At 40.3% G+C, this 25,639-nt stretch overlaps 1 protein-coding gene across 3 annotated transcripts in view; it reads right to left on the reverse strand.

Annotated features, from left to right (window-relative positions):
• The window catches only part of MCUR1 (mitochondrial calcium uniporter regulator 1), a 44,397-nt gene extending 19,113 nt beyond the window's left edge, over positions 1 to 25,284 (reverse strand). Inside the window, exons 1-9 of one of the 3 annotated variants that reach the window (XM_040585989.1) lie at positions 24,897 to 25,284; positions 23,916 to 24,029; positions 22,383 to 22,486; positions 19,460 to 19,561; positions 17,783 to 17,824; positions 15,607 to 15,678; positions 12,055 to 12,108; positions 10,802 to 10,916; positions 8,048 to 8,277 (exon numbers count right to left, since the gene is read on the reverse strand). In XM_040585989.1, coding sequence (XP_040441923.1) covers positions 8,237 to 8,277; positions 10,802 to 10,916; positions 12,055 to 12,108; positions 15,607 to 15,678; positions 17,783 to 17,824; positions 19,460 to 19,561; positions 22,383 to 22,486; positions 23,916 to 24,029; positions 24,897 to 25,161 — 909 coding nt within the window. In that variant the 5' untranslated portion in view covers positions 25,162 to 25,284 and the 3' untranslated portion in view covers positions 8,048 to 8,236. Of the gene's footprint in view, positions 1 to 8,047; positions 9,522 to 10,801; positions 10,917 to 12,054; positions 12,109 to 15,606; positions 15,679 to 17,782; positions 17,825 to 19,459; positions 19,562 to 22,382; positions 22,487 to 23,915; positions 24,030 to 24,896 lie in introns of those variants that run through there. The other 2 variants (XM_040585988.1, XM_040585990.1) reach the window with 2 other exon arrangements.
• Between the last annotated feature and the right edge of the window lie 355 nt (positions 25,285 to 25,639).

The raw sequence follows: 25,639 nt of genomic DNA on the forward strand, positions 1-25,639 counted from the left end.
GAAAGCTGCCAAGCTAGTCTGGCACAATCTATCTACTCACGGTAAAACTATACTTCTTTTCATGCGATTTTCCTTTTACATCCCCAAGTATTCTTTCCTTTGTGCTATCTGAAAAGTCCCCCATCCTACTGGAGGTAGCAATGCACAGTAAATTAAATTGAATGTACTAGGGAAAAAGCTCAGAGAATCATAATTGTCATACAGATCAAGTGTGGCTTCTTCAGTCTGACTAGTTGACTAACATTGATCACACACGAAAAAGAATCAAATCAAGATTTTGGCAACAGCCTATGTCAACCCACTGCATCAGCACAAGAAACAGTGCCTATTGAACACCTAGCTGTTCTTGGCCGCGTTCACCAATCTCCGTCACAAATGCTAGGTACATATTTGATGAGCAGTTTCATCGATCCGAGCTCTACGGTAGCAGAGACCACAAATAAAAAAAACAACCCACATACAGGTCTCTCGGGACAAGGTTTAAATAGAGCGAATCTATTATGCTGGCTAGCTAGGGACTCATTACTGAATTCACCATTCTTTGCCTTTGGAAAGGCTAGAATCCATTCTGGGAGAAAAGCCCTTCAGCCCTCGGGATCCCAGCAAAAGATTAGAGTCTCTTTTTATCATTCAACAGTCCTATTTCATCCCCATTGCAGAAAAGATTATGCCAAGGGCCATTGTTTCCTATCCTCAGGCAGGCTGAGGCTGTGATCTCTTCTGAAAGGGCAGAACGTAGAGCTCACAGCCCTGGTAGGAACTGCAACGAAAAATAGGCAGGAACCACCTCTCTGCTCTTAAAAGCTGGATTTCCCGGTATTATTACGCCAGCAGGAGCTGGAATTCGGAGGACTCATCCGAGTGTGGGGCAGAGCAAGGCACAAAGGCTGGCGCTGCCCCCCTCCCCAAGCCGTGCAGAAGAAGGGAGCGAGGAGCTCCCAGATATCTTTCCCAGCAATGGAACTGCTGTACTCTGCACGCAAGGGTCTGAGGCTGACATAATGCTTCCATATCATCTCTGAACATGGGAACTTCGGCAAAGACCCGTGAAACCATCCTTGCCTACATAGCTGCTGTCCAAAATTGCCTCGTAACTTAGCAACTAACTTGCTACCTGCTATCACTCATAGGCCTTCGTTAACATCACCATTTCTTGAGCTTTTCCCTTTCGTTATGTGCCTGTATTTCCAGTATTCCCCCCCCTTGAAGCAGTGCTTCAAGAAGCAACTCACTTTTCTTGGTTTTGGCCCTTTTTTGACTAGCTCTTTAATCTCTCCACAGTAATTCTGTCTCACGAGCATCCCCATGGCTCATTCCTAGGCTCATCACCGCATCACATAGCCCACCTGTTACTTCAGGAAGGGTAATTAGCAGGGAACAATCGCCCTTTGGTAGTTTGCAATCGGGACTCGAAGTACGATAGAGCAACACAGATAAAAGATCTAAAAAACAACCAACCCCCACCACACACATTTCCATTACAGTTTTCACACCAAGCCAAACGCAGCTTACAGAAAACTTCACGTATTTGCAGCGAAGTGTTTCATCTCAAGACAACAGAAAAGCACACAGAATAAGCCTCCATTTTCTGGATTAACGCACCACGACCCCCAGTTCAAGGAACAGCAGCTACACAGGCGGCGAAGGCAGTTAAACAGCCGTCCGGCTGCTGCTGGGGTTTGTCCAAGCGCAGAGAGGAACTGCGTGCCTCCACCTTCATTTATGGACCGAAGGATCTGCCTTTGCTTATGTTTTCTTTCACTGTTGCTACAGTCTTATCTATTTGCTATCTGAGCTATTTAGACAGCACACAGACTTCTAGCACCTTGCAATCCCCGCTGCCCCCCCTCCCCCCATTTTTATCTGTTTATACATGATCCTGTGGCTTGTTTTATTTGGAGATATTTGAGTACCTCTGAGTCTTGTGGTTTTGCTGCGTGCGGTGATGTACTAACAACGTACAGAAATATTTAAATTGCTACTTGAAATACAATTTGTACAAAAACTTAAACAAGCATCAATCAGAAGACTGGATCATGAAACATTCGTATAAATAAACCTTTAACTTCAGTGAACAAGTAAAGGCTTGCAAGAGAGCCTTTGGTCATATTTTAATGCACTAAGCACTGCTTCATTAAGAAATACATTAAATCCCTCATTAAGAACAAACTGAAAATCAACCCCTCCCTCCTCCAAATCTCTCTACAATCTGGGGGGGGGGGGGAAGAAAGCTTAAAAACAATGTTGAAACTACAAATGACATATAAAAGAATCAAAAATGTATTCATTAAATGACACACTGAATACCTGAAGTTAGGAACTGCAAAGGAAAATGAGCTAGGAGTGCCCAAGTACAGAACCATGCTTTTTTTTTTTTTTTTCCTCTTAGGTAACAGCAGAAAAAGAGAATACCTTTCAAAACACTGGCATTTAAGTAAATGGGGATGAGGTTTCTATTAAACATTTACCTTCCACAGTGAGCATGTTTTTACTTTGTTAGCTGATGACTACCACTGTTTATCAAAGAGGATTAGCTTCCTTAGATGTTCCCAACCCCCCAGTTAACTGCACTTTATGAATCATCGATTTTATAACTTGGCAGGTGTGGTCCGATACCTTAGGGCAAACTGGGACCCTGTTTCGAACAAGGTAAGCTAACTGCTTAACAGCTGAGTGGACAACGTGTTGTTACATTCCCTTAAGTCTTGGATGCATTTTTACTGAACACCAAAAAGAGAGCAGTATCTTCACATCGCTTTTTTGAGAGCTGTGGTCATGGGCATCCCCGAATCAGATTATTAAAAATGAAACAACTCACACAGAGTAGCATGCTGCAATGCACAGACTGGAAGGTGGTTAGGAGAATAAAAAATAATAATAAACTCAGAAGCTTCTACAGTGGGATCTGGGCAGGCTGGGCCGATGGGCCGAGGCCACTCGTAGGAGGTTCAACACGGCTCCATGCCGGGTCCCACACCCGGGTGACACCCACCCCCCGCAGCGCTGCGGGCTGGGGGCAGGGGGCTGGGAACTGCCCGGCGGGGAAGGGCCTGGGGGGGCCGGTCAGCAGGCGGCTGGGCATGAGCCCCCGGCGTGCCCAGGTGGCCAAGGGGGCCAGCAGCACCCTGGCTGGTGTCAGCAATAGTGTGGCCAGCAGGACCCGGGCAGTGCCCGTCCCCTGTGCTGGGCACTGGTGAGGCCGCACCTTGAGCCCTGGGCTCAGCTCTGGCCCCTCACTGCAGGGGGGCACTGAGGGGCTGGAGCGTGACCAGAGCGGGGCAGGGGCTGGGACAGGGGCTGGGGCAGGGGCTGGGGGAACCGGAGGCTTCAGCCTAGAGAGGAGGGGGCTCGGGGGGGACCTTATGGCTCTCTACAACTCCCTGCAAGGAGGCTGCAGGAGGTGGGGGTCGGTCTCCTCTCCCAGGTAACAAGCAACAGGACAAGAGGGAACGGCCTCAAGCTGTGCCAGGGGAGGTTCAGATTGGGGATCAGGAAAAAATTCTTCACCAAAAGGGCTGTCAAGCACTGCAGAGGCTGCCCACGGAGGGTACTCAAATATCTCTGAATAAACCATCCCCGGGGGTATTTAAAAGACTCATCAGACGGGGCGCTTAGGGACAGGGTTAAGGGTTGGAGTCGGTGATCTTAAAGGTATTCTCCAACCTAAACAATTCTATACTTTTGGAAAAAAAAAATGGATTTTTAAACAAAGCTCCATTTTAGAGGAAACAAAAACACTAAGATCCCTGCAAGAATTTTGCTATGGACTTTTGGAACCGTGAGTCTTATTTTGCACTTTTCTCCTCTAACTTCCATAGCATTTCAGCTGCCTCCTAAAAGCTTCCCAGACCCCAGTACATGTGAACAGTACTGCAGCGTAACACGTGAGACAAGGCAACAAACTACATCAAAGAAAAAAAACTGAATGAAAATGTACAACCCGCATGCAGCATCCACACAAGACACACTCAGCCTCATCTGTGCATCATCAGTGGTTAATTTTTTTAGTATAGGCTCAGGCCTGCCGCTTTATTTTGTCTTAAAAGCTCAGTGAAGGGCTCAGCAGCTCAGACAAGGTGGTGGTTAGTGCCTTGGCCAAGCTGGCGTCTAAGGAACACAAGGGAACTCAGCATGTAAATCACAAGGCATTTGAACTGACTTCTTTGAAAGCCGTGATATAAAAGATTATCAAAATCTCCAGCCACTATCTGGATCTGGCTGTGGTAAGTAGTCTTTAAAGGGAGCTTGTGAAGTGGCCTTTGTATTTCTTCATTTCTTGCATCACTGGGAGAACTTTGTCAATATATAATGCTTAGCATACCTTGCCACAAGAAAACAGAACCTGAGTAAAGACAGAAGAGTGACTCAAAGTGACATTAGTTACTGCGGACAAAAAAAAAATATCACAAAATGGCATATTTAATAGCTGCCTATTCACAGAGTAACATGTGCTGCTGACAATCCTACGTAAGACAGCTATAAGATTTCTAACAATGGAGAAAGACCACAGCATGCTGGAGATTAAAAGCATAAACTGTATAAATTCTGTTTTCCCTTCATGGTGAGAAACCCGCCCTGCTTCCCTTCGCACCCCTGGCCAAGGTAACTATTACTCACCCTATCAGTTCTGCAGCAAACCCTGGAGCCCTGCAGACAAGCGTGATTTGACCACATTCAGTTGCCTGCTCTAAGTATGCTGTTATTATAGTGATGTACCATACAGTTCTGTTCAAAGTTCTCACAGAACATGTGCTGTTTACCCACAGGAAAAACAAAACAAACAAAAAACCCCCAACACACCACCCCTCCTTTTTTTCCACTCTACATTTTTACTTATGCAACAAGAAGAGACTATTCATGAGTAGCGTTAGTCATGACTCGAATCAAGCTGATATCGTTTCAGAATACAACGGGAAACCTAATGAACCTCTAAGAGTTTGATAGGGTGTGTATCGCAACAGCAAAGGGAGGTAGGGTATTTGAAGTATTACAACACATTGATGTGCCTCACTATGGGGATAAACACTGGCCCAAGACTGATTATTTGCTGCAATATCTTTTACTCATTTCCAGTATTTTCTTTTTGATACCAGCTGGGCATCCTCCCAAGAAAATTGGAATCTTCTTTCTTGGAATGGACAGGTTTCAAAGGAACACTATGCAAACACTGCTATCTTTCCTCTATGATCTTTATCTAGTTACAAAACTGCTTGTTAAGGACAGGAGGCAACTGCTCTGATGTAGAATTTAAGTGTAAAACATCACTGCTGCTTTAAAATGTTCGGCAATAGGGTAAAAAGTGGTTTAAGCCAAACGAAGCTTTCCTAACAAAGACACAGCAGACCCTCTATCTCCAAGATTGTACGCATTTGCTTCTGATTAAAACAACCCCCAATATTCCAGCCACATCTTTGATTGTAAATTAATTCTATTTAGGGACTGAAGGAAATCAATTGCTTATAAAAAAAGCTTTACTCAAAACAAAACACCACTCAACCCCCAACAAAAAGCCCTATAAATTCAAATACATAGAACTAAAGGGGAAAATAATTAAAACAAAAACATAGTTGTCAAACTAATAAATAATTACTGAAAAAACTTCCAAATACATTAAAACATTAAAAAAGTAATTAATTTTACAGTGTACTTACTCCTTGAAAAAAGACTTTGCATAGCAGTTTTGTTAATATTGAATTGTCCCGTGAGCTCTGATCATTTTAGAAATCATAATAAAGACAGTTTACTTGATTCCTGGAAAATCAGCGGGAGATGCCAAACTAAGTTTTACTCACGTTATCATTAATTCAAAGGAACTAATCACACGGATTTAGCTAACTTTGCTGATTAAAAAAATACCCACACGCAAAAAACCTCACCAGTGTTCCTGTGCAAGGTCTACAGCTGGTATGAAGAGGAAGAAGAGAAAGCCTATGAAGCAGTACGACTCAATATCTAGAAGATAAAAGCACACCTTTCTCCAGGGTCAACAGGAACCATTACTAGTTGCATGGAGCTTGGATTTCACCATTTAGGAAAACATCAGTTAAGTGAATATTCACAACTAGAAGAAGGCTTATTCTAGTAAACCAAAACATTTGTGGTTAGAAAAATTTGAAGATTTCATACCTACATTAAAAACGTTTTCATTTGTCAGCTCACGGTTTTAAGTACAACTCCACAATGTTCTGGGAAATGAACGATGCCATCAATGCTTCAATAGAGAAAGGGCTAGGCAGCATGTGATTTGACTGTAATAAAATACTTGAAACAATTTAGTTAATAAATACCAGTAAAAAGGAGACTGCTCCCTTACAGATTTTTACTGAAAACAAGAGGGAAAGCCAGACAGAAAAGCAGTTAAAATCAGTATACTCCCACTAACATATTACAAGTAAATACAGGGCTGGGTAGTGGAGGGGATTGTTTTTTGGGTTTTTTTTTGTTTTTTTTTTTTTTTTTTTTTTAAATCCTCTGGATCTCAATTTGTTCTGCAAAACAGAAAAAGCCTTCAGAGCAACTTAGGTTTTCAGCAAATGCAATGATTCTTAATCTGCTTCCTGAAAGGAAACAAATCCCTGAAGAACCTCCTGGGTCTGCTGTGTGAGCGTGGAAGTTCACAGGGAAAACTCACAACTAGTTTTAGCAGAGGCAGACACTACTCTTACATGCTGTCACTAGATGGGCTGTTCCTGAAAGCGTCAGAGCTGGGGCTTAGCATTAGCTGCATCCTCTGTTCTTACAAACTAACCTAAAGAGAGAGCCTGAGAGATTAAACTAAATGCTAGAATAAAATTTTTCTTTTGTACTTTTTTTCCCCTGTCAGGCAGGAAGCAAACAGATAAATTTATGAATCAAGGGGGAGCTACTGCAAGTTTTCACAGGTAAAGTGTTTTTACAGTAACAGTCACATTTATTTTTCACTTCCATCTTTTGAAAGAGCTCTGGCAGTTAAAAATCAAAATACAAAGTCAGAGAACTGAAAAGTATTTCTGTAAATTTCAAACTGCTACTGATTCACATTAGAGACAATATACAGCACAATACAGAGTCTTACAGAAAAGAATTTGGAGAATTGCTATTGATGAATTTAGTGATCATCTGACACAACTGTTGCTTTTCAAGAGCTATTTAGTAGTACATCCCGACGTACTTGCTTCTCACCTGTACCAAAAGGCTCATTCTTTGAGTTTAAATCTCTTTTGAAAGAATTTGTGTCTGGAAATATATGGAGGGGTCTTCTGCTTTTTTGGAATGCTAATAAATGTAGTACACATGATGAGACTGTGTTCGAAAGATGGCTAAACTGATCTTTAAAATCAGAGGAAACTGGAGAAAATCTTGCATTTATGCATACAGAAGTAACAAGCTTTTACACTTGAAGATTTTATGGGCTAGGAAATAATAATTACGCTCTATTTATAGCATCCTTTTCCTGAATGACATATTAACTTTATTCCTTGTTTAGAACACTCACCAAGAAGTGCTGGTTTGCCTGACACTTGCTAATTCCAGGACATACTGCTCTATAATCTTTCACTTCCTCCTTCCACCTGCCATAAAAAGAATTTTTTTGCATAGTATCTGTTTTTCACAGCATAGACCCTGTATTAAGATTAGTTCTAAATAGTTATTTTAGCAACTGTTTATCAGATGCTCAGGCATATGGGCAAAGATGTACAGATTACACAGACATATAGAATTATCTGTCCTGGGAAGGCAAGAACCAACACTGAAGTCATTCCAAACAAATCACTGCTTGTCTAATTTGAGAAAGTGTCAAGTCCTCTAAGTTAGTACAAAAAATATTTTTTTAAACAAAAAAAGTGAAGATCTTGAATACAGATTCATTCAATTTAGAGGGGCTGTTAAGTTAGTTTGCAATAAGTTTTCCTTACATTTGACTGTTCTTTCCTCTTCAGTGTGTTAGAGGGGCTGTCAACTTTGCTAATTCTTAGCTTAAAGGAAATCCTATTAGCAGTGACTTACCTTCAAACAAAGAGACTAAATTCAAATTAAAAAGTTGCATTTATAATGAAAACTCAGCATATTCTATGAAATATTCAAAATTCTTTATTTCAGGCCAGTATTGTTACAGGCATCCATCTCTTCTTCCTCCGCACTTGCATATGATCAAAGCTGGCACTCCCAACCACCAAAAAACTTCAATGGTTATTACAGTGCAGGCACGAAGTAGCCAAACAGCTTTACTTTCATTAAGCAAAGCCATGATTGTGCTCTAACAGCATTTATTACCAGTGCATAGATTGTTCTCTCCTCCTAAGAGCAAACAAGAAAGAGGAATTTCCCTTAACTGAAGGAACACAGATGGCAGCTCTGCTACTAAAGCAGTCATTTCATCCGTGGAAGAATGATAGTATCTGGACACAACCGCTTACTGGTTCACATCGGCTTACTCAGAACTGCATTAAACATCCTTGCAGTCTCCATTACTGCTTTCGTTATCATAATCACTATCAAAGTTCCACAATTGAAGAACCAACAGGATTTTTAAAAAGTAAAACAATTAAAAAAAAACCTAGAAGGCTCTTGGTATTGCAGTACCCTCACCTAAAACCCTGCTTCCTAACCATGATTTAAAATCTCTTTTCTTTCCAGAAACATCAATTCCCCACCATCAAGAAGGTAGCACCAGAGACACTTCGTATCACTTAACCATAAGTTAACACAACTAGTGTATTGTACTACATTTCAAACTTCCAGTTACAGTGGTAAAGTTAACAATTAGCAAATGGAATGAGTATGAGATACTTACATGTCCCAAAAGCAAGCTAGTCACAAAAACCCTCTACAAATATATTACAAACAAAGCTAGCAGCAAACACTGCTATCATTACACATACTCTTTCATGAAACATGACTGATTGGACAGCCATCTGGAGAACAAGCTGATAACTATGTTATAAAAATAGCAAAACAAGTATTTGATCATAGTAACTGTATGAAGTGTTAGGAGGGAAGTAAGCACGGTTCAGTTAACACAAATTCTACTTATACAAGAGTGCCTCCAAGCCACAAAACACGTAGTTTCAGTTTTACATTAATCAAGACTTCCATCTGCTACATGCAACTGACCCCGGCAAGCATGTCTGAATAGGCAACGGAACACAATTCCATAGATTCTTCTCTACAGGATGCAGCCCCATAGGATTGGCAGGAATGCCCGTCTTTGCTTGTATGACACTTTGTAGCAGCAAGATGTACTGCAGTTCAGAGTGGAGAGAATTGGCAAAAACGCATATACCATGCTTTCATCAGAGGTAAGTTTCAAAATATGCACGGTAAGTGTACAGTTTGTCTCTAGGCACATCTTTGGTTACATTCTCAATACAGTCTGCTTTACAAAAAAAAAAAAAATAAAACAGTCAACACTTGGCTAAAGTCCAGGCAAAGATAAAACTTTTTTTTTCTTTTTCAGAAACCAAGTCCCTCTGAATTGACGATTTATTATATCCATAACCGATAAAATCCCAGTGCTACAGTAAGGCACGTAAATACTGAACCTGAAAGAAAATAAAAATGAGGAAGGAAATGGAGACATTAAATCATTAGCTCTTGGAACATTTCTTCAGAAAGCTATGTACACATCTTACTACAATACTAGAACTATAACCACCACCCCTTCCCCATGTTAAGAAAATAAGATTTTGATTCATAACAAACAATTTCAACATGGAAGGGCACAAAATTGACAAATAAGAAAAAAAAAAGAAAAAGAATGCAGGAAAACTGGTCTGGAAAACTATCAAAAGGATGAAAGAAACCCTTAGCTGCTTACATTCCAAAAAAGATCAAACGGCAAGTTACAACTGTAAAGTGAGGAAGCAAGTAACAGGATTATTAAATCACTGTCAAGTATTCAGCAAACAAAGAAATGAAAGCTATCTTTAACAAGGGTTATCAGTTTGAAATTTTTTACATTTCCATTTAAATGAAATTAACTTTTAAATCAACACAAAATAGTTATGTCACTGTTTGCAACAGGAACACTTCAAACACAATACAAATTATTATTTTTTTCTCTCCCATGCAGAGTTCAACGTGTTGTTGAGTAGGGATGGTGGGGAAAAGAACTTCCTCTCATTTTAATAAAGCACCTTTTATTTTCCAGTAATGGTTCTCTCTAAAGGATATGCCTGAATAGACGTGATTGTACTTGTGACAAAATGCATCGTGAAAGAATAATCAGAAAATCTAAACCAGAATAATAATTTTCTACTGCAAACCTGCTCATTCAATAGCACTGCATACTCAGTAGCAAAATGTCAAAATATTAAAGTTACCCAGGGCAATAATGTAGGCGCACACACATAGTACTTTTGTAATGCACATGCCTGAAAAATGGGAGTTTAGAGAATACATGGCACTGAACAGTCAGAAAAGCTGAAATGTTCCATTTTGCACACAGCCCTCCATCAGACAGATGAAGAAATCCTAACATGCATGCAGCAGGCTGCTTTTATAAATTAAGTCAGGCACAGAAGAACTTTTTGGCCCTTGTTAACAGGCTATCTTTTAGATTTCTTATATACATCATTATTACAGCATAAAGCAGGGGAAAAAACCCCAAGTCATACAGCCACAGCCCATGCAAAATCAAGTCGCATATCATAGGAAACTTTGCCTCGGTTAAGTACACAAATAAGGCTGCTAATCTTGACTAAGACTATTTCAGGTATTTTTTTTAATCTGGGCCTTTATGAATACAGTCAATCGAGAGTTTGCCAAGTATTTAACAACGTTTAACAGTTTCACTGTCAGAGACAACCATCAGATTCCTTACCTGCCAAGTACTTAATATTATCAAGCTTGTGCGATTCCAGCATTGTTTTCAGATCTGCAACTTCTGTGTCTATTTTTCTGTCTGTCTGCGTCAGAGCTCGATCTTGTTGTGCGTGCTAAAAACCAAAGCAACAAAACGATGCTATTTGCATAGTTTTGAGTTTATGTATAAGTTTAACCCATCCCTTCAAGCTGTATTTTTGGTTCCTCCTTAAATGTATTTACTTTGAGTACAAAGAGAACAAGTTCCTTCCTAGCTGATTATATTCAAGGAATTGAGTAATCTGGTGAAATCAGGGAATTTAGATGATTACATGTTACTTAACATGTAATCTAGCAAGTGGCAGAACTGTATGACTTTCTTATCTCAATCTAGCAGCATAAATATTAGCTTCAGTCTGTCTTTCGGCCCACCAATATTAAAGTCACTGCTCAACTGTAAGAGCTATTGAGAAGTCTAAGAGCTTCTTGTGACAAAACCATACCAGAGCATAAAGATTTATGGATCATTAGAAAAACTGAGAAATGGTCTTCTGATTTAAAAAGCATGTCTTCATCTTATAATGAGTTCTACCACAAAACCAGCTACAAATTCAGAATCTGATTATGACAGAAGACAGGACTTCTGTAAAAAAAAAAAAGGGATATAATTATTACTCAGAAAAGACTGAAAGATCAAACTTGCAAAACCTAGAACAGCTGCCGAGTTGCTGATATTTTCAAATCAGCAGTACCGAAACACTGTGAAATCAGTTAATGATTTACTGCTAGACTTCTTCCTTGGGATAAGTGCCTATACTACAGGAAGGAAACAAAAGGAAGAGGAAATGCTTAGTAAAACACTCCTCTAGAATGAAGCCAAATGAATCTAGCAATGTGTTTCCGTCTCACTGAACACGGGGGTGGAGGTGGGGATAAATTAATTTTATATTAAGAGTTGAATTCTATCTAGAGAAAATACTACATGCACAAAGTTTCTTTGAAACAAAGTCACTACTGAACATTTTATATATACACATGCAGAGGGTCCAATCATGTGTATATATATATATATATATAAAATATACCCTTTTTTATTATGTAGACACTTCAGTTACCTGTACCAGTATGAAAATACCCTGGGAAATAATAAAGCACAATGACATTTTGTACATTAAAGTGCCTAAAGACATGAAAAATTCCAAAAAGAATACCAGGTCAATAACACAAATACAAAAAGATTTGCTGTGTAATAATCAGCTACCACGTTCTTACCAATTCCACTATTTCTGTCCTCATTTCAAGTAGTTTTCTTTCATTAAGTGAGTACTAGAGGGGAGGGGGACAAAAAAGGAAGAAAAAAAGAGAGATAAACAAGATATTGTCATTAAACATTCCCTGCCCTTAAAAGCATGTTTCTTTGTTTCCAAGTTCTGTAGAAAACTGAACCTGAACAAGATCATTGTCTAACACTTAGGAGACAGTACTGTAGGATAATTGTCCTTTGGAAAAGCACAATTTAGACAGGTGTTCATCTACACTCCTCTGAACTGTACAGCACAAGTCCATCAGACACTCATCTTCTGCAAAAACTGTATCTATTAATAAGTAGCTGGAAGAAAGGTTGGCCAATTTGCCTTTCAGAAGAGCAAAGCTCTACGATTCTGAACAGTTAACTAATCCATTGAGGATATACATGCACAAATAAGACTGAACCATCTACCTTCTTCAGGAAAGGGAGTACAGATTTAAAACATTGTATCAAACTTGGCTAACACAGAAATGTTTAGCCAGCACTGCACCTGCTCACCACTTGTTTGTTCTGACCATCATGTCATGATACATTTGTTAAATATAGAACATTTGTATCTCATGTTAAGCCATTTGTAGAACATCAGAAGTTGTGGTTTATTTTTAAGTCACAGCTATTTGGGTTCAAGGAAAGTTAAATCCAAATTAAAGAAGAATACCTTTAAGGCAGGTTACCTTTTTGACACACAAACAGGCATGATTTACCTTGACATCTACAATGGCTCCTGTCCTACTACTGGAGCAATTAAGTTATTGATAGAGAGATGCTAACCCACCATAGTGCGGAGTATTAAGGTCACCAGGCACCCATCTCACAATCCTCCGTTACACAGCAATCACCTCATCTGCTGACATTCCCATGTGGAAAGTCACTTCATTTTTCCTCCATTCTGGAAGCTTATTCCACTTCAGTAGTAAGCTCAGATTAATCTACATAAATGCTTCAGCATTGAAAAACCCTCCTTAAAGATCTAAAGCTGTCTTGGGACTTTTGACTGATCGAAATATGAAGTTAAGAGACAGCAGGATGCTACAAATGTATAAAATGACATAGTAAAAGACAAATAACAGTATGTCTACAATTAGCAGCAGCTAGTTACTGTTTCATTAAATGAGGAGAGGTATACCAAAAAAATTCAACATTGTATATAAATAGACATTTTTATAAGCGGCAAGATGGCAGAATATTTATAAAAGAATCTAATTAAAATTATGTTTGAGGTGAAATCTCATTGCAGATTTTGGACCTCACATTAATAAACGGATACTATCAAAAAGAACCATGACATTTTAAATAAACAATTTTATGTACTGAAACAGTTTGTCTATTTTACTTTTAAATGATACTGTTAGCCAAAAAACATATTTTCTGAATAATTTATATTCTACAAGCTCTTTAAACTTAGATTTAAGACAGTGAACTACATCTCTACAAAAAGACTACTTTCACTGCAATGTATCACCATGCATCTGTAATAACACCAACGTATTGAAAAAGGAGGGAAGACAAGGTTAAGCTTCCCCCCTGAAATCCAGCAGGGAGATTCCCCCTTAAGTCCATGTTTTTCACAGTGCAGAGAAAATCCAGTTTGGCAGATGCATCTTGAGGTTTTTAACAGCAAGCTTAGAGACACCGTGATGCATGAACACATGAAAATATATATGGAATTTTGTACCCTACTTCAAGTTTTTAAATCACATCTGTATGACTGCAGATATAAAACATAAACAGATGTGCATTAAGCAACAAAGGATTCTCCAAAAAATGTAAAGTGGAATCAAATAATTAAAAAATAAAGCATTTCGAGATTGAAACATTAAAGACTGACCACATCAGTGTTAAATTAAGAAACTCTCCTTCAGTACTTACTTCAAGCAAAACTGAAGGATAAGGACATTTTACTTAGTGCTTCAAGTTAAATCAGTTTAACCTTAGGACATTTCTCTTCTGAGTAGTAACTTAGTAAGAAAACAGAGCACTGTACCAAATACTAGGAAGAAAATTAACTCTATCCCAGCCAAAACAAGGTCACACAGTAACCTTTAACTACCCTAAGTTTTACCTTCAGAAAGTTAGACATTCAGCCTCAAGTCACATTACAATTTAAGTAAATATGATAATGATGCTCTGCCTACTATAGAAAATACTGGATTACATCTCTCCCCCAGCTCAGCATATATACTACAACTGCTCCCCATTCATCTGCCTTCTTCCTTTTCTGCTTGTACATGGCAGAGATGGCAACTAAAGTGGGGGAGTGGGGGGAAAAAAATAGAAGTTTTCATAGAAACTATGAAATTATAGTTGCACAACAGACTGCAAAGTTGGTCAGCTTTTGCTGACTTTTTGCACAGTTTGCTTTTTGTTGGAGGCAGTCAAAATAATGTAGTGTTCTGCACAACCAAGTCCAGATTCCAGGATCCTATGTAAATACACAAGAAAACACTAGTGCTGAATTTATCACTGGTGAAATGTTTTAAAATAGATTTTGTATGCCTGAAGCGTTGCGAAGCTTATCATTTACACAGTTAATACATTCCACGTGATGATTTTTTAAAACATTAGCATGTAGTATTAACATTTAAATGAGAATTCTACCTGCTCAAATTGTACTTTATTCAAGCATCTACCATGGGATAACAGACTGTTAGTCATAATAAATCACTGACACAGCTGTTACCTAAACTAATTATTGTGAAAAACATCAAGCGGCACACACAGAAGGTAAGTGATATCTATTTGAACAGTTCTTATTGCCTAGACTGGAGATAAATATTATGTGTTCATTACACACCTGTGAAAAAGGACCAAATAAGAAATAATATTAATAGAAAAATATCATTAAAAGATCTTTCAATTTAGAATATGCAATTTGAGAACCTAAAAGCTATTAAAAAATATCTATGGGAACAGAACTCTAGATAGAGTGTTATATATAATGCAAAAACTTGTTAATCTTCTAATTCTTCATCTGTGTTATTCTAATTTAAGATCACATTGATTCGGTTCTATCAGATATTTCAAAGTTCAAAACAATCTGAACCAGTATCAGTTCCAAATAAAAGAAAATTGTAACTATTTTCACAATAGGTACTTCCTGACAAACAAGCTACGCTATAAATTCTTTAGCTATAGGCAAATGAATCATCTTCAGTGATGACACATTTAATAAATATGTAAGTTTAATCAGGTGTGAAAAGAGACATATACTAATAACATAGAAAACCTCTAGGCAGCTAGTCAGCATATTTAGATTAAATACAAATACCTGATATATTTAAGTGTAATATGTTAATCCTGATATTAAACCAACATCAAAACAGATAGACATACAAAACCAAACATGGCACCTTGTACTATAGCAGCATAAGGATGAGTAACTTGGATTACTACCACCTTGAAGCTGAATGATACTATAGATAAGTATGAAAATGCTCTTTGGTAAGATGCTCTTACACAAATTTGGAGAGGACGCCATGTAGAGATGTTTCTAGAAGAAAGTAGCTAAAACTTACCAATTCTTTTACTCTGCTCTTCTCTAGGTTTAGGTTTAACTTGTTATCTGCACGAACTTTGGTAATTTCATCCTAATGGGAAAAAAAAGATAGAGCAGCATGCATGATTTTCTATTTAAGCACGAGCAGAAAGAATTAGACAAATATATTGTGCCTTTCTTTACATATCTCAGGAATGAATCTTCTCTCTAATTAGTGTACATAATTTTCAAAAGTGTAAGTATTCCTAAAATACTCAAGAATTGGATCTCAGAATCAAAATCTAACAATTGATTTTAAAATCAGAACACTGAGAACAGCACTTAATTGAGAGCATATCCTTCTATAAATGCTGGGAATGTTTCCTATACCCCGTAACTCTCTCTGATTTCTAGAAATCCAAGGTCTAGGTACCCCTATAAGTTGGACTTGCTCCACAAAGCAACCTGAATCCTCAAAATAACTTCAAAAGGAGTTTCTAACTTTCCAGTGTAAAAAAAGCGTTCAGAAAAAGCTATAGGCATTTTAGAAGTCACAAGATGTTTATTATATTTTTTAAAAACCTAACTTTTCAAAACTACCCTAAGTTGCAGACTTCCATTTTATTTCATCAGTGACTGCGATTCCTGCTTTTCTCAGTGACAGCTGCCATTTTAATGCAACCTCCTGGCAGGAATTCCAGCCAGCTGACAGTTTGTCATGCGGCAAACTGCTGATCAGATGAATGTGTGGGAGAAGCAAAAGATTGCTGATGTTCTGGGAGTTTCTAGTATTAAAACCAAGTAAGCATCTCTCAAGTAGGCCAATGTCAACTAGTCAAGAGTTCATTAAGTTAGTATGGACAATAATCAGACTCAATTTCTATGTTTGAATTTTTGAACTGGTTTATGATTTAGATGTCATTACAACACGATACATTACAGTTCAATCAATCAAAAATTAGAAATATTTTTTTCTTAAACTTCTACAACATTGCATCTTTTTGTCTTTTAAAGGAAAATGTACAAGCAAACATAAAATAACTTGCCCTTGTGAGAATTACATTTACAGCTTAAAGTTAAATTTAAGACATCTAGCTTTTAAGAAAAGATTACTCAGACCCTTGATGCTCTACCAGTGGATTATACTAACTCATTAATATGCAACTAAAACTACAAAATAAGTTACAATTCAAAAATTAGATGCCAAAAGTATTTTAAAATGGTATTATGAAAACACAGCTGTATTAAGCACTTCATAATACAGTACTAAACATGCAGGATTAGCCTTGAGAAATTTTTATTCTCCTTTTTAAGGGGACAATACAAAAAGACATTGATGAGAATAGGAAAGAAATGGCAAGGAGGCAGTAGGCTGAGTTTGGCCACATGGACAGCTAGCTCAAGTCCAACAGTCTGACAGTTTCACAGACAAATCCTAGCGAAGGAAGAGCGTTCCATCCTTCCACCTAAGAAGGACATTTCAGCAGGAAACAGTAGTTCTCAAATAAGATGTCCATACTCCCTAAAAACAGTTAATGTTCCTAGTTTCCAATCATAATCACTCTTGCAAGACTGTTTGTTTCTGTGTAAAGGCTGCTTTTGACTCCACACCCATTGAAATAACAGATTTTAAGATGCTTCTTAAGGTAGAAGGGTATTTGGAGTGCTATTTCCAGCCAAACAAACGAAGAACAGAAACACAGCACTGATGCTTAAACCTGGTAAGAATAAGAATCTGCATAGCAATTAACAGAGTACATTTTCTACAGAGAGTCTGTTTTCTTGTAATGGTTATTTGGTTATATGGTCCCAAACTTTGTGGTCTAAAGCAGCCATTTAAAAGCTATTGTAAATTTTGGACAGCTAACAGGTAAGTCTTCAAAACACAACACCAAACCCACAACAAAACCTCAAACCAATTAGCAATTCTAAAAGCATGCTGCACCTTTACATGTAACAGGCAGCCCTAAAAGCAGAACTCGACTCAGCCTTAACCATGACATGGCAGCTGCTTTCTGAAACTGAATTAAGGACACATAAGTGAAAAAAAAAAGTACACATGGAATTGTCTTTGTTGCAGCTCACAGTATACCATCAACTGCAATTTCAGTATCCTGTGTATCACAATTAAGTACAGCTTTTACAATTGTTATTTTTTATTTTCAAAGCAAACTAAACAGGTGTCAATTCTTAATTCTGTTGGTACGATATCTTACCGTGACTTGCTTCTTTATCTGCTGGAGTTCAAGTTTTATTTTCTGAAAGAGCAGAAAAAAATTGTGCACTTTATCACTGTACATAAACCCACGTAATCTAGAAACACTGATGAATTTGCATGATCAATAACAATGTCTATAATGCATAATGTGAAAAAGAAGGCAAACCAAGCGTGGTTTAACTACGTCCTTGGTACACGTACAGGTTATGTGCGTATACACACGTTTACTCAGTACTGTGCATTTCCAAACAGCACAAGACAGAAGCCAGTGATGTCCCACAGCAGTAAAAATGGCCAACAGCATAGGATGGCATTAACAAGAGTAAAAGCAGCAGGCTGAAGGAACTGATTATTCCCCATGTTCAGCACTTGCGAGCCTGCACTGAGTGCTGTGTCCAGTTTTAGGCTCCCTGGTAAAAGACAGACGTTGACAGACTGGAGCAAGTCCAGTGGAGGGTCATGAAGATGACAGGGGGACGAAGCACACTATGTTGGGGACGGGCAGTGAGGAGGACAGAGAGCTGGGTTTCTTCAGCTTTAAAAGATGGCTAAATGGCGATCATACTGCAGCCTGCAACCACCTAACATTCTCTAGAGGTCCTTTCTAATCCAATTTTTTTCTATTACTTTATCTCTTTCAAAAGATACATGGAACAGGTAGAGCTGTAGCATCTTCTATCATGGAGATCATCCAGTCCAATCCCCTGCTCAAAGCAGGGGCAACTAGAGCAGGTTGCTCAGGGCCATGTCCAGTTGGGGTTTGAGTATCTCCAGGACAGGGACTCCACAGCCTCTTTGGGTATCCTATTCCAGTGCTCTACCACCTTTACAATAAAAAGGGTTTTCTTATGTTTAAACAGAATTTCCTGCATTTTGATCTGTGTCAATTTCCTATTGTTCTGCCACTGGACGACACTGGAAAGAGCCTGTCTCTTCTTTATATCCTCTCTTCAATATGTGAATACATTGATGAAATCCCCTGAGCCTTCTCTTCTCCAGGCTAAGCACTGCCAGCCCTCACAGGCTTTCCTCATAGGTCAGATGCTCCAGTCACTTACTTGTCATCTTGTTGGACAGTTTGTTGACTCTGTCTAGCACGTCCATGCCCCCTTGCACTGGAGAGCCCAGAACTAGACCAAACACTCCCGATGAAGTCTTACCAGTGCCAAGCAGAGGAGAAGGATCACCTCCCTTGACCCACTGTCAGCCCCCCTAACACAGCCCAGGAGGCTGTTGGCCACCTTTGCCACAAGGGTTCATCACTGGCTCATGGTCAACTTGGTGCCCACCAGGACGCTCAGGGCCCTTTCTGCAGAGTTGCTTTCCAGCTAGTCACCCCCAGCCTGTCCCAGTGCATGGCACTATCCCTCCCCAGGGGCAGGACTTGCCATTTGTATTTGTGCCACTTCAGGAGATTCCTGTCGGCCCATTTCCCCGGCCTGCTGATGTCCCTCTGAATGGCAGCACAACTGCCTGGTGTATCAGCCACTGCTCCCAGCTTTGAATCATCTGCAGACTTGCTGAGGGTTCACTCCACCCCATCAACAAGGTCATTAATGAAGGTGTTAAACCATACTGGCCCCAGAGCCATCCCCTTGGGTATGAGACTTTTTTTACACCATGGGAAAAAATAAGCAAGTGCTACAGTAGCACTTTCCAAAATAGTGATTTTTACCTCATTTTCTGAACGAAGTGCTGAAAATTCACTTTTTTCCAAAATAATCATGTCCTTTTTCACGCCACCAATATGGGACATTACTTGCTGAAGTGCGATTTCCTTTAAAAGAACAAAGAAAAACCTCAGAAGATGTAACAACTATAATGCTTTTTCTCATCTGTGCCTACAAATATGACAGGTTATTTTGGTACCCCAAAAGTTTTAATTCAGGAATTTCAGATTGAGTATCTGAGTTTCAGAAAGCAAGATAAATCAAGGGAAGGTGGCAAAATAAGCAAGTTGGCCACGTTTGACAAAATTAGCAGACCAGAATAATTCAGTTAATAGCCTAGGAAATAGTTTCTTCCAAGTCTTCAAATTCTTAAGGTAGCACCGGCATTAGGGAGAGAAGAGGTGTCTCTGAGCTAAGCGAGGAAACCCTGCTTTCAGACCTAAACTCCTCAGCGCAACCATACTGGTTTGTAGTTACCTCCTTTGTTACCTCACCCTGCAAGAGGGCTCACTCTGCTTCACTACTCAGAATCACGCACTATACTTACACTTTTAATTGCTCTGCTCAGCCTGTTACACTGAACTGACAGAAGACAAACAAGAATGCTCTGCAATTTTCAAGGACGGAAAAGTCTGGAGACATTGTTCTAGCTCCTACACGATCCACACATGCCAACAGGGACTGCCTTTTCTCTTCTCTGAAGATCTCCTTCTAATAAGTAGTCCCTTGGGTTTGATTCTGGACTAAGAACCCTACAAATCTGACACAGCCACTCAGGAAATGCTACTCTAACTTGCAGCATTTCATTTCCAAGCGGCACCTGGAGGAGCCTCACCAGGTAGCCTGGCCACAAGACTGAAAGAACGGGGTCAGTGTACTGCACACATTACAAAAAGTCTACAGAAAGAGTACTGCCATGGACACCTCTTCTCTTACTCTCAGAGGTCTCCAATCTTGCTTTTGTTCTCTCTTCAATGAACTCAGAAAACCGAGAACAGAATCTTCTACATTCCTTCTCTTCCTGATGTCTATACACACACACACACACTTATTTTTCCATAAGGTTTTATCTAACCAGTGCAAAACTATCTTTTTCATACCCAACTATGGCCTAATGGTAATAACTACATCCAGAACATTCCAAACCTTATTCCAATTCTTCATTCTCTTTTGGCACAAGACCTTATGCAAAAAGACTACAAGGAAGTACAGGTTTATCATGTTGCCCAAAATTCATGGCATGCACACCTCCTGAGCTGCTTTATCTTAGCATGCCATACAAACCTGCACGTTTAAATCTTAATGGCAAAAAGTCACCTAAGGGTCAAATCTGAGTCTCAGAAAACATCTACCATCAGTAGCAGCATTGAATTCAGTACAAAACGAAGGAAAACTTGTTTACTTTCATTCAAAAAGGCTGAGCACAGAAGGATGTTGAGATTGCTTATTGCAGACTGCTTACTTAAAATACAACCAACCGTGGGAGAAAGGGTCCCTTTAGTGTTGCATTCCCTGACAGACTGTGGAACAAATTCAGCGCAGGAGGAGGAAGCACTCACATGTCTTCTTAGCCTGGAATCTAAAAGCTAGGAATGATGGGCTGGAACCTCCCTAGATGGAAGGCGGTGCAAAATCCAGGTATCCCACTTCTCAATGAGATGTTGTACTGCCAAGACTATTATATTACCAAGACAGCAGCTGCTGTTTTCTCATGTTTTAAGACAGCAGCCTTGTTACTACAAAATAACTTAAAGCTTGTGCTCAGAAGGTGAGGAGTTGGGGCTGTAAAGCCCAGCCTCACGGAGCAGCCGAAGAGGTTGCATGCTTCTTGTCAGCACTATCTCACGAGCTTATGTGGCAGGGAATCCAGCATAGCAGATATTGTGAAAGCCATTCAAAGATGCTCAAGTTCCACATGCAGTGAATCATGTCTTACTCTGAATTGCAGTTTCATTTCTGAAGTCAGATGCTTAACAGCTCAACATGGCAATATTCAACACTGTCATGTCCAATTCCTTAGATGGATTTACCGTTGTATGAGTTGACAAAGGGCCATCACCCATCCCCACCCCCACAAAAAAAATGACAAAAAAAAGAAAAAACACAGCCAGTATTAGAACACGCCTTGCCTCCAGACCCAATTATTCATCAAAGCAATCATTCCCTCAGAAGTTGAAGCTAACAATCCAGTTCACTTGTACACCATTTCTTGGTAGCCAGGAAGGATCTCTGCAGATATTCAGCACTGTCAGTCAACCTCCAAGCAAGTTTTCTTCACTTCCTCCCACCAAAACGTACATGCTGGGTAGGTTTAGAGGATACCACAAACAATGTATGCATCAAAGGAAAAGGAGATAGACTTCTATATTAGCATACAAACTATACACTTTCCTACATCTTATCAGTGTATACAACTACACCAATTATGCCCTAAAAACATCATATAAAAAAAAAAATTCAGCTCAATTCTGACACAATATGAATGTCATTGTGACATGAAGAGATAAATAGAAAGGTACCATATAACAGGGTAGTAACAGAAGGAATCTGTACTTCCTTGTTACAAGTCCACAAAAGAATATGTAGGAGCTGTAACTATTCAAATCCATGTATTGAATACCTCCTATGTCTGTCTAAAAGCCTTCTAAGTGATTCTATTTCACACTATAATAAGGCTGAAACGAAAAAGCTACCTGTGGTTTGCATACCAGCTCACAGCACCTAAATCTCAAGGTCCACCACAACACAAATATTTGATGAAGTCAAGACAAATTTAACTAGCCAACAGATACACACAGGGATGTTCGTTCTTCATGTTCGCACTTCTAAAATATTGCATCTAATAAATAATAACTAGCAACATATATTTCATTAGCAGGCATACAACGTTTTGATTTACTTTAGGCCCATTGTTGTCTCTGATCTAACCTGCTGTACTTTGGTGACCATGTCCTTGTAAATCATATCCAGGTTGGTGTTCATAATTTCCACTAATGCAGATACAATGACCTCCGACTGCCGAGTTGTGAACCCTAAGCAAAACAAAATGCAACAACATTCAGAAAAAGATCTTAATCTGAACAGTTTACAGAAACGCCACTTGCTATACTCAGTGCCAAGTTGAAATGAATGTCAGTTATGAAAGACAGTAAAACACTCCTCTTGATCCAGCACTAACAAAAGAACACAACTAGTCAGTACATCCAAGTTCCTCCACCTCACAATTATGTTTGTGACATAGTATAGCTGCTTCTGTAGCACAGCACTATTACAATTATCAGCAGTATAAATGCTGGAAATTATCTAGAAGTATTCTGGAATGTCATGTGTCACATGTGGTTATTTCTATGAGCAAGAATTCTCACCTGAAAAGCAGACACTTAATTTCATTATACTTTGAATCTTCCAGTACCACTGAAGATGTGCAAAACTCAGCAGTTGAAAAAAGCTAACTGCTCTGATTTTAGGCCTACGAGCCTCTGAGTCCCTATTAGAAACTTTTTAAATTGAATATATTGCGAACTATGGTAAAACATTGTCACCAGAAATACTCTCAACTTCTTCATTTTCAAAATGTAGAAGCAAAAATTCCATGAACAAGATTTGATCATTATGAGAAGAAACACTTGGAAAAGCATGATTGTTTCAAACTAACTAGCAGTTGGCACATACGGGGTCTGAGAGTGAGACGCTTTCAATAGCTGAGCTAGTGCAATAGTTTGCCACCACCAAAGGGAAGAAGAGATACCCCTCTCTCCTTATCCCTCATCCCCAGGGCTCATTCAACTAGCATCTCAGACTACCAATCCAGCAAAAGAGCTGGCGACTTTTCTGAGAATTAGGTTGGCCCATGGAAAGAGAGAAAAGCCATGTGGCAGGGGAAAGAGAGCAGACACTCTCCTTTTCAGGGATGGAGAGCTGTTAAAAGCCAATATAGCTGTACAGAACTTCACCTTAGAATACCTTCCCCACCTCAGCAACATTAGTGTGAACCCAAAATAATCTATTCCCTTATGTTTTAGCATAAAAGCAGCCGTATTTCATATAGTATTCTACGATCTATCCTAGAAGCTGCATTTTACATAGTATTCTGCATTCAATCCTATTGTATTACATTGTTATATATTCAGGGTGTTATATACTAAATACGTAGGAATCCAATTAATACATTTTAAACCACTACCTTGAAAACTCTGTTTCTTACTCCAAATTCTTAAAATTTCTTTTTAGCATTTTAATTACCATTAGAATAACACATTATTCCAATCAAAGTTATATAAGCTCACTGTTTCCTTTTGGAAGTAGAAAACCCCCTACATATTCTTATCCAGTGTATATAAAAATATATCCATAAAACTGAAGCTGTAACATCACACATCAAAGAGAAGTAACAGACTTTGTAAACTAAAACAACACTCATAAAATCCCATTTAAAAAAGCCACCTGCTTCCAGCAAATTACCATTTTCTTCCAAGAGGCATACCAGCGCATGAGTGTCAAAAAAAAGCTTCCTATTCCCCAGTAAGGAAATATTCCCTTTGCTTTGTAAAGACGATGATGCAGAGATGCTTACATCTGAAAAAAAAAGAGATGAAAAAAATGTAAGTTACTTTTAAGAAAGAATAATTAATCAAATTGTTTGCTTTCCTGGAATTTCCTTACTACCCCAAATACTTTTTATTTATGACAAAATTTTAGATTGTGCGTCGAGATTAACACAGCTTGCTTCAAACTGAAAAGGTATCGAACGAACAAGCGCAAGAGCTTGAAAACAGAATATGCTACTGCTGTACTTGTGAAACGCTCTCCAAGAGGATGTCCTGGAAAAACCCCACCAAGTGTCAGGGTATGGAAACTTGTTCCTTTGCCATCGCCAGCACAACCAGTGGAAGCTGTGAGCACTTCCAAGCTTTGCGGACTAAACTCACAGGCTCTTTCCATTCACTGTTAAAAACACAAACCTTTGTCGGTTGCCTTTCTGACAAAGATCACTCACAAACTGCCATTTAACATTTTTACAGAAAATATTTTCAACGCTGAATGCAAACCTAAGCCAGCGTAGTTTCCACTGGGACACTCACATAACCCAGCTGGCGGGAAGAACGCAAGCTGGAACGTGAGGTAAATCGTCAGGAGGCCGAACTCTCTGTCCCGAAAGACGTTATATTTTCAGACATATATTTTATTTTAGCCGTATCTATAACCATGAATATATATTTTAGACGTATATTTTAAGACAACTGGACAAAAGACACGGCTATGCCCTAGCTGCCTTACAGATCAATAAAAAACAGCCAATTTAGCCTTCGGGGGAGAAAACCCCTTCCCCTAACCGCCGCTACGGGCAGTCTCCACCGCTGCCGCGGAGGGCGGCGGTGCCCTGCAGACCCCCGGCTCCCCCAGCCTCGGTGACTCCCCACCCCGCCCCCCCGCTCTCCTCACCCCGCTCCCCGCAGCGGCTCTCCCTGCCGGCCCCGCCGCCGGGCCTCCCCCACCCCGCGCTGCCGGTAACGGCGGCCCCGTGGCCCCGCGGCGCGGCCGGGCGCTGCCAGTCGCTGAGGCGGCGGCGCGCGGGGGAGGGGGCCGCGCGGCCGTCACGTGAGGCGGCGGCGACGGGCGGGAGGGCGCCGTCCGTGCAGCGCGACCGCAGCAGCAGCAGCGCCCGCCTTCCACCGCTCACTGCCGCGGCCGCCTGGCCCCTAGCCATAGCCGCGCCGCCCGGTCCCGACGACGGATAGAGGGGAGGAAGGAGGGGAACGGCTGCTGCCGCGCCCGCCGCTACAAGGAGGACGCCATCGCGGAGCACGGGCCGCCCCGGCGCTTCACTTCCGCCGCGCGCTGTGTCTCACTTCCGCCTCCGGCACGTGGCGAAGCAGGCGGGTGGCGCCGCCAGCGGCCGCGGTTGTTTCTGTGGCTCACGCGGCGGCCGCGCCGAGAAACGCGGAGCGGGCGGGCGGAGCCGGTACCCTCCCGGGGGGTCGCGGCGGTACCGGCGCTGCCCGGCCCCCGTGGGCCGCGACCCGGGCTTGCTGGGGCGCCAGGAGCTAGCTGCTAGCAGCACAGGCTCTCCAGGTGTCGCGCAGCTAGCCCCACCCTTTACTGAAGTGAATAAAAGAGCATTTTGGGAGGGTGGTTTGTGCCGGTCCCGGTCCCCGTCCCACTGCCGCCCCCACCTCATGAGGGCC

This window comes from Falco naumanni, chromosome 3 (assembly GCF_017639655.2).
Source record: "Falco naumanni isolate bFalNau1 chromosome 3, bFalNau1.pat, whole genome shotgun sequence".
In the NCBI taxonomy this organism is placed as follows: domain Eukaryota; kingdom Metazoa; phylum Chordata; class Aves; order Falconiformes; family Falconidae; genus Falco; species Falco naumanni.